The 9,369-nt window shown below is 55.5% G+C and overlaps 1 protein-coding gene across 1 annotated transcript; it reads right to left on the bottom strand.

The window, feature by feature from the left end:
- Positions 1 to 6,270: 6,270 nt before the first annotated feature.
- CLDN3 (claudin 3) lies at positions 6,271 to 7,461 on the bottom strand. Its single transcript, XM_042971569.1, has one exon. The coding sequence runs from the start codon at positions 7,292 to 7,294 to the stop codon at positions 6,638 to 6,640; it is 657 nt and encodes a 218-aa protein (XP_042827503.1). The 5' UTR covers positions 7,295 to 7,461; the 3' UTR covers positions 6,271 to 6,637.
- Positions 7,462 to 9,369: the final 1,908 nt, after the last annotated feature.

The raw sequence follows: 9,369 nt of genomic DNA on the forward strand, positions 1-9,369 counted from the left end.
CTCTGTCCGTAAGTGTCCTTTGATGCACAAAGTTTTAAATTTTCTTTTTTTTAATGTTTGTTTATTCAGTTTTGAGAGAGAGAGAGAGAGAGAGAGAGAGAGAGAGCATGTGCACGCAGGGAGGGGCAGAGAGAGGGAGAGAGAGCAGAGCCCATCAATGCAGAGCCTGATGCAGAGCTTTAACTCACAAATCGTGAGATCATGACCTAAGCCGAAACCAAGTGTCAGACACGCAATTGACTAAGTCACCTAGGTGCCTCTTAAATTTTCACCAGGTCCAATTTGTCTATTTTTTTCCCTTTTGTTGTCTGTGCCTTTGGTGTTATAACCAAGATACTGGTGACAAGTCCAATGCTGTGGAGCTTTTGCGGTATGTTTTCTTCTTAGAGTTTTATAGGCTCAGCTGGTGTGTGTAGGTCTTTGATCTATTTTGAGTTAATTCTTGTCTGTGTAAAGGTTTAGCTTCATCTTCTGTATGTGAATATCCAGTTTTCCCAGCACCATTTGTGGAAGAGACTACTCTGTCTCCAGTAAGTTCTCTTGGCACCCTTATTGAAATCAGGAGCCTGGACGGCTCAGTCAGAGGAGCCTGCAACTCTTGATCTCGGGGAGTCGTGAGTTCGAGCCCCACATTGCATGTCGGAATTAGTTAAAATAAATAAGGAAAATAAAGAAAATCTGGAGCGCCTCGGTGGCTCAGTCGATTAAGCCATGATAAGTTGAATCATGCTAAATAAGGAGACCGTATTACTCTGCTCCAAAGTGTCTTCAACTAGAAATGGTCAATGAGGCGAGAAATGGTTGAGAAGACAATGCATTTTGGGTTTTTTTAGGTGTCCTTTGCTGGGAGTATAGTTCTGAAACATTTGTTCGTGTTGTTTTGTTTAGGCTTATGTTCTTACCAGATGACAATAGATGCCGTGGGATTGTTTAAAAGGGGGAAGTGATTTGGGTACAGAGTGACAAATGCCATGGTGTCCTCCTGGATGGACAGGACTCTGTGGGAATAGGCTGGCTGTCAGGGAAGCTTCCTTCAGCTAAGACGTGAAATGACCTGTAAACTTGCCAACAGGGGTGAGGTGAGAGTGGGGAAGCTGGACAGAACAGAGAACAACTTGTGGTGAGAGGCTTGGGGCCTGGAGAGGGCAGGGCTTATGAAGAAATGAAGGAAATCCAGAGGGGATGGGCCTTGGTGGTTGGGGTGGGGAGGACGTGAGCCAATATGGAGGCAATCATGGCGCATGGGTCTGGGTGGGATCCTGAGAGCCATAGGGAGTAGGGGACTGGAAGGATTTTAAGTAAGTGAGTGATATGGTCAGATTGAACTGTCACCTGGCTATTCTGAGGGCAGTGGCTTGGACAGGGGCATAGCCGGGTTGGGGAGGGAGCCTGGAGGCAGGTGACCCTCTTGGGGCTGTTACTGAAAGATGGTGGTGGCCTGGTTAGAGTCATGGCAGCAAGTGGGGAAGAAGACAGGTGGACACATCTAGAAATAGTGACGAGGTTGACAGGCCAGGGGCTGGCATTGGCAGGAGGGCCATCAGCTGGTGAGCCTTGGTGGCCTCATTTTGTAATGCCTACCCTGCGGGGTTCTTTGGGGGTCAAGTAGATCAGGGATGGTATCACCTCTTTCACAGATGAGTGAGAGGTGGCGAACGACATGCCCAAGGTCCGTCAGCGAGCACAAGAGCCCGCACTCTTGCTCCCTTAACCTGCTTTGCAGAACATACTTGTCTTGGCACAGATGACCTTGAATGGAGCCCTGGTAGGGGAGGGAGAAGGAAGGTACTGTCTGTTCTTCCAGGCCTGCCGTAGACCTTGAGGGAGCCACAATAAATGCTGTGTTTGTTTGATAAAGCACTTGGCTTTTGGTCCGGGCAGGAGGAAGAGCTGGAACAGGTGTGGCAAGCCCTGGGCAGCCTGAGGCACAACGGTGGGAGGTGGAATGGGACAGAGCCTGGCAGGGGGTGTCCGGGGCTGTGGATTTTGAAGAAACCGAGGACTTTCTCATGGCCCAGCCCTTGCCCTCATGTTCCCAGGCTCCTGCCTGGCTGAATAACCCAAAACATTGGTACCAGTTCGCGTTAATTGAGGTCCTTTTGCGTGCCAAGCGTTGTGCCAGGCGGAAAAGCACGCAGTCATGCCTTCCTTCTGCAAATGGGCGCTGGCCTCCGCTGGGTGCTGCAGACGGACAGAAGCTGGGGGCAGTGCCCCTGAGCTTGGGGGATGACCTTGTGGTGGGAAGTCTGATGAGAAAAACCAACATGGGGCGACTTGGTGGCTCAGTGGGTTAAGTGTCTGACTTCAGCTCAGGTCACGATCTCAGAGTTCTTGGGTTCGAGCCCCGCATCGGACTCTGTGCTGACAGCTCAGAGCCTGGAGCCTGCTTTCGATTCTGTGTCTTCCTGTCTCTCTCTGCCACCCCTCTGCTCACACTCTGTCTCTCAAAAATGAATATATGTTTAAAAAAAAAAAAAAAAAGGTGGGGCACCCAGGTGGCTCAGCCGGTTGTCGCAGGTCATGATCTCCCAGTTCATGAGTTCGAGACCCGCGTCGGGCTCTGTGCTGACAGCTCAGAGCCTGGAGCTTGCTTCAGATTCTGTGTCTCCCTCTCTCTCTGCCCCATGCCCACTCATGTTCTGTCTCTCTCTGTCTTAAAAATAAATAAAACATTAAAAAAAAAAAAAAATATATATATATATATATATATATATATATATATAAAGCGTACGACTTTGGCTCAGGTCATGAACTCATGGTTCGTGAGTTGAAGCCCCACATTGAACTCTCTGCTGTCAGCACAGAGCCTGCTTGGGATCCTCTGTCTCCCTGTCTCTGCCCCTCCCCCACTCGTGCTCGCTCTCTCAAACATAAATAAAGATTTAAAAAAAAAGAGAGAGAGAAAGAAACAAAACAACATAGTGCTGTGATGGGGTGAGAATAGGCTGAACGGAAACCCAGAAGATGACTCAGCTAATCCTCGACATCGCCTGGTGCCATTATCATACCCATTTTGCGGATGAGGAAGCCGAGGCTCAGAGGAGTGAACTTCCCGGCTTACCCTGTCGGTTTGGTTCTAATTTTCTTCTGCAAGGGGTGATAAGGATAAAAACGGGGAAAGGGGCACCTGGGTGCCTCAGTTAAGTGTCCAACTTCACTCAGGTCATGATCTCGCGGTTCACGAGTTCGAGCCCCGTGTTCGTCTCTGTGCTGACAGCTCAGAAGCCTGGAGCCTGCTTTAGATTCTGTGTTCCCTCTTTCTCTGCCCCTCCCCTGCTTGCACTCTCTCTCTCCCAAAAATAAATAAAAACATTTAAAAAAGGATAAAAACAGGGATGGAAAATACAAGTTAGAGGGGCCTCCATGGACCACCTGGTTCAACCCCCTGGTTGAAATGGTGGAGAAACTGAGACCCAGAAGGGGAAGGGAAGTGCTCAGAGGCACACGGAGAAAAGATCTAGAAACTCTACTCTCTCTCAGTCCAGGGTGTTCTTCACATCAAATGCCTGTCTCTCCTCCAGCCTGCTGAAGTTTTCCCGGATCCTTCCCGTGAGACTCCCCTCAGCCTGTGGTCTGCATGCCCGTGTATAGACCCTAAACTCTAAAAGCATAACAGCAGGTAGAGTTAGGACAGGCCCTGGAGCTTGGCAAGTGTGTGTGTGTGTGTGTGCGCGCGCGCGCACACGTGCGGGTCAGGGAGGAGCGTTGGATGGGATAGGAGACCTCACTGCCCCCAGGGGGCCCCGGGGAGCCCAGGCTTGGGAAGAGACCAGGGAGCCAGGGGAGGAGCTGAGGGCCTCCCACCCAAGGGGCTGTCTCCCTTCTCTGTCACATCCTTCTGGCTCAGGGGCACTGGGGGTGGGCTGCAGGGCAGGCTGGCTCCAGCCCTGGGCTGCATCTCTGCCCTAGGGTGGCCCGGGAGGCACTGTGCTCAGGCTGCCTTCTGGAAGCTGGTGGTAAATGAATAACCTTGTTCCTACCTGCAGGGCCCTCTGGGACAAAGGAGCCACTCAGGTGCCCCTCAGTTCTGACTTGGCCCAACCTGGCATCCATGGCCAGAGACTGTGGAGGTTCAAGGGCAAATGCAACCCCCTTGGCCCGTCTGCCCCCTTACTCCTTCATCAATTCCATCCCAGCCAGGCCCAGAGAAATTTCTCCTCTTAGTTCTCTCCCTCTCACCTCCTGTTGCTAAGCTTCCTCCCTCCTGACCCTTCCCCGTTGAGCCCCTCCCCTTCACTGAGCTCCCTCCTTCTCTTTGGGCCCCCTCCCCTCACGGAGGCCCCCCTACTCTGCCCTCCCCCTTTCCTGAGCTCACTTCCGGTCCAGCTCTCCCTCCAGCCTCTCCCCTTCATTCCTCCCTCACCTTTACTCCCCCTCAGGCTAGAGGAGTGGTTTCCCCAAAGCACCCCCAACCCCAACCCCTTGAACTTTCCTGGAATCTTATAGAGAATGACCTAAAGCCAGGGTGTCCCTACTATTCATCGTAACCTCCTTCCTCTTCCTTGGGTCATAAAGGGTGGCTACATGTCGGTATTCCCTAACTGGATAATTTGGGGGGAGCTGGGGTGGGGGGAGTAGCCTGCTGAAAAACCCGGTGGCCACTAGGACCTTCTGCTGAAGCTTTGCTGCAGGTGGAGAAGTCTGAGATACAATAACTGGGAAATCATTCTCTTCCATCCCATATCCTGTCCCTTGATCCTTGCTCCCTGTCAACTTGCTAACTTGGCCTAGACTCCCTTTATAAGCAAAGGTCTTGGGCCCATGGTCCAGATGTTCTGATTTTACTTCTCAACTCCCACTGGCTTTTCCGCCTGCTGCGTCTGCCCGCCCGCCGCGTCTGCCCGCCCGCCTCCTGCCGAGGCCACCAGGAACCACCTTGCTGCCTTGAACCCCACGGCTACTCCTCGGGCCTCATCTTGCCTGACCACTTTTGCAACCTCAGTCACCCTGGTTTCAGGTGCCATCTGTATGCTAACAACAGCCGGCGTTGGCCACTCCCGAGTCTCAGTTCTTTACATATGCCCTGCCGCTTCCTGGACGTCTCTGCCTGGAGGCCCAACAGGCTTGCCAAACTCTGTGCATTCAAAACTGAAACCATCATCTTTCCCCAGAAACCTGGTTTCCCATTTTGGTAAATGGCATCCGCCAGCCATCCCAGCAATGACCTAGGGCAGAAGATTGGGGTTATCCTAATGTTTCCATCTCCCTCACCCTACCTATCGAGATGCTTCTCAAGCCCTCATCTTGCTTCCTTCCAGCCCCTGTCAGGCCCTGCTCCTGACCCCACTGTCCCTGCCTTCTTTCTGGCCACACCATCTCCAAGAGGATGGCTGTGGACCCTCTTCGATGGTGTCCCCACCTTCTTCTCCCTCCTGGAATCCCACTTCCCCAGGGGCTCCTGGAGATGGTATTTTGGAGCATAAATCTGACCAGGCGTGTCCTTCCATGACTCCCAAAACCCCAGAGTTAAGGTCCAGAGTCTGTAATTCTGCATCTGAGACTCCATGGCTTGGCCTCCTCCTGGGCCCTGGCTGGGCCTCACCACATTCCCCTCACACTTTGCTGTGCGGCCAGCCCTGGGGGGATCTCTCTTTCCTGGTCCCAGGCACAGGCCCCCTTTCCTACTACCTGAACCTCCTGCGCCTTCTCCCGGACACAAGGCCTTCCAAGCCTGTTTAAACTCAAGCCCTACAGCCTCGCCAGAGGGTCATGCATCCTGACCCTTGGGGGTCCCTAGGAAGAAAATGAGGCCCCTTCCTCCTTGCCCCTCCAGGTGAGAAACTGCCGCCCAGCTTTACTTTTGACGCTGTTTTACCAAAACAATAGGGCTTTTTGTTCCCCCCTTCCAAATATGAAATCATAGCACTGAATGTGCTCTTTCACACGGAGAGGGAAGATTAGATGTGCAGCCGCACAGGGGAGGACGATTCTCCAAGCACAAACCCAGAAGGCAAAGACTAGGGAGGAGGGCCCGGGGCCACGCTTCTCCCCGCCCCCCCCCCCCCATGCCTCTGTCCATGCAGCAGGCTGGAAGTGCTCATGCCTCTCTAGGTTGGCCCTTCAATGTCTGAATCCCCAGTGCGTAGGCCAAATGGCCACCTAGGGCGCACCCAGTTCGGTTTCGAACCACACTTTCTTGGTTACCCCACCTCTGCCTTCTCTAAGCTTCATAGCGGGAGAGCAGAACCCAGCCAAGACCAACCCTTGCGGGGCGGGTGTTGGGTAGGGAGGTGGAGGCCTGTCGGCGCTCGCTCAGAAAGTAGGCGCCCGTAACTGCAAAAACGAAAGGCTTTTATTGAAAAATATCAACTGGCCCTTTCCAAGACTGCCGGTCCCTGCCCAACGCGGGCTTTGGGACCGAGGCCCGACGGGGCGGGCAAGTAGCGGCGGCCACCCGGCCCCGCTCTCCGGAGGGGCTGAGGTTTCACTGTCCGTGTGGGCTGGTCCCCCGCGCGCCGTGGGGCCGGGGAGCGGGGTGTGCTGCCCAGGAAGGGGCCGCGGGGTTGGTCCCTCCCGGTCCAGTGTGAGAGCTCCTGGCACCTGGGGGGAGGGGGGGCTGGTCTCCGAGGAGAGGCCGCACGCGGCACCGGCGGGCGCTCTCGCCCGTGGGGTGGTGGGGTCTCCCCGCGGCCGCCCCTCAGACGTAGTCCTTGCGGTCGTAGGCTGTGCTAGTGCCCGGGCCGGCGGAGCGGGGCGCGGAGTAGACGATCTTGGCGGGCGCGTACTTCTTCTCGCGCGGCGGGCAGGAGCAGCAGAGCAGCGCGCCCCCCAGCAGCTGCAGCGCCGCGGCCGCCCAGCCCACGTACAGGCCCGCGCCCATCTCACGCTTCTGCGCCTCCGGCACCAGGGGGTTGTAGAAGTCCCGGATGATGGTGTTGGCCGACCAGGACACCGGCACCAGCGTGAGCAAGGCGGCCAGCAGGAAGAGCACTCCCGCCACGATGGTGATCTTGGCCTTGGCCGTGTCGTCCTGCACGCAGTTGGTGCACTGGGCGCCCACCAGCGCCACGAGGAGCCCGAAGGCGGCCAGCAGGATGGCGACGACGATGAGGGCGCGGGCCGCCTGCAGGTCCTGCGGCAGCGCCAGCAGCGAGTCGTATACCTTGCACTGCATCTGGCCGGTGCTCTGCACCACGCAGTTCATCCACAGGCCCTCCCAGGTGATCTGCGCCGTGATGATGCTGCTGCCGATGAAGGCCGTCACGCGCCACATGGGCAGCGCGCAGCACACGATGGTGCTCAGCCAGCCCATCACGGCCAGCGAGGTGCCCGTGATCTCCAGGCCCATGGACATGGCTGCCGCGCCAAGGCCGGCTCTGCCGGGCGGCTCAGGGTGCGGGAAGACGACGGGCCGTGGCCGCCGGGCCTGGGTGGGAGCTGCCGCGCGCAGACGGAGGGATGCCTCGACGGACGCGCGGACGGCTTGGACGCACGGACGGACGGCGCGCGCTAACGGCTCCGCTCAGCCCGCTCGCCCCTAAGCAGCGCCTGCACCTGCCTGTGGCTTTGTGGGCGGGCGGCGGCGACTGGGCTGGCCCTGGACTGGGGCCGGTGAGTCTTAGATCCGTGCCCAGCGCTCCGGCGGGGGTGGGAGGGGCGGAGCCGCGGGTCCCCGGGCCTGGAGACTGTGACGTGGCCCCTCTTCCCACCTTCACCAAGCGCTCTGGGAGGAAGGACTCGCCGGGGAGTGGCGCACCGCGCGGGGTGGGGGGGTGGGGGGGTGCCAAGAGTGGGCGGGGCCGGGGCCTGCGACCCCGCCCCTCGCTCTTCATCGCCCAGTTCCCAAGCTAATTCTCCGGGGCTCGCAGGGGTTGCGGTGCAAATCACAATCTGCTCGACACTCCCCGACCTCCCCACATTTTCGGTGCCGTTCGCACAGGCGTCGTCGGGAAGGGGTCTCTGCCAGCTGGCCGGGATCCATGGGGCCTGGAAAAGCCCAGTGGGCGTGGCCGGGGCTGTTTTCCGGAGTGGGCGGCTGCTCCGGGAGCCGCACACCTGCTCCTAGGTCCCTCTGGCCTCTGAGGCTCTGCTGGCACACAATCCGGGCTTGATCCAGGCCCTGGAGGTCTGCGCTCAGAAGCCAGAAATCCGCCACTCCTCACCAAAGACACCGAGAAGATGTCCCAAACCAGCGCCGAACTCAAATTCACTTCCCAGCTCCACTGCTCCTCCCTTAGCTCCTGGATCCTGGTAGCAGAGTTGCTCTCCCCTCCCAGAAGTCCCTCCTCCTCATTGATTCCCCTCCTCCTGCGCAGCCTTGTGCTTCCTCCCTCTGGGCCCACCTTCATGAAATCGTAGTGAAAGGTTTGATCCTGGCAGAAGTGGGGAGTCAGAGGTGTTACTTACAATGCCTTCCCTCCTATTAACCTTAAAAGTAAAGCCGCCAGTTATCTTACCAGCAAAACATGGGTTTATTGGGAAATAGAGAATTGCAATCCAGGACAAGCAAGCTGCAGCAAAACCATAAGCAAGTCCAACAAAGGGGAGGATCATTATTTTATGGAGAAGGAGGAGGAAGTTGGGAGGGATTGCAAGAGTTCAGGATAATGCTGGTTTTCTCACTGGTTGAGTTGCAGGGGTGGTGAATTTCTTACAGAAGATGCTATGTACCATTTTCGCCGTGGGGGTCTGTAATTGATTATTCTGTCCTGTTGAGATTCTTCTGCTGGAGGCTGTAATTGACCATTCTTCCTGTAATTGACATGGAGTGCCAGCCTCCCCTTCTAGCTCCCCAGTTCTGCTTCACTAATTTTCACATTTCCTTCTTTTGATCAAGATCTTTCCTTGAAAGCATCGCTGATCAAGAATTAGGTATTTTGCGTATAGTGGTTTTTGTCCCTGAGTCCCTGGAAGGACCTTTTCTGGTTGTCACGCCCCACTTTGGAAGGAAAGTGCATAGCAGTTGGAAACCACTTAAGGCCAGGTTGGCATAGCAAGGAGGGTTAGGAGGGAGAGCTCTCAGGCATTTCCCATCTCAGGTCTGTATGCTCTCAAGGTTATCAGCGTTGGAGGTCATCTGGAAGAATGGAGCCAGTATAATCTTATTGGGTACATTTTTTTTAAAATGAAAGATTGATAGGCAGCAAGTACAGAATCAAAAGTAACGTGACAATTCCAACCTGTATGTTGGTTCTAAATCAGGACCTTAGGTCTGAAGGTAGCCAGCTGAAAATGTTTATTGGCACTTATTCCAATTTAGGGAAGAAAAGTTTCTGGCTATGAAGGCAGACCTGGACTGACATATGCCTCCTGGAAGTCCCTGCCTAAAGCAACCATGAAAGCAGAATGGTAAACACTGCCAGAGCACACGAGAGGAAGGAATCAAGTGCATTGGGAAGATCCGATGCAAAGCAGCAACACTTCAAAGAC

Source organism: Panthera tigris, chromosome E3 (genome assembly GCF_018350195.1).
Source record: "Panthera tigris isolate Pti1 chromosome E3, P.tigris_Pti1_mat1.1, whole genome shotgun sequence".
Classification (NCBI taxonomy): Eukaryota; Metazoa; Chordata; class Mammalia; order Carnivora; family Felidae; genus Panthera; species Panthera tigris.

Bases quoted from the DNA above. Each gene is read 5' to 3' on its own strand.
- CLDN3 (XM_042971569.1), bottom strand. From the start codon at position 7,294: ATGTCCATGGGCCTGGAGATCACGGGCACCTCGCTGGCCGTGATGGGC.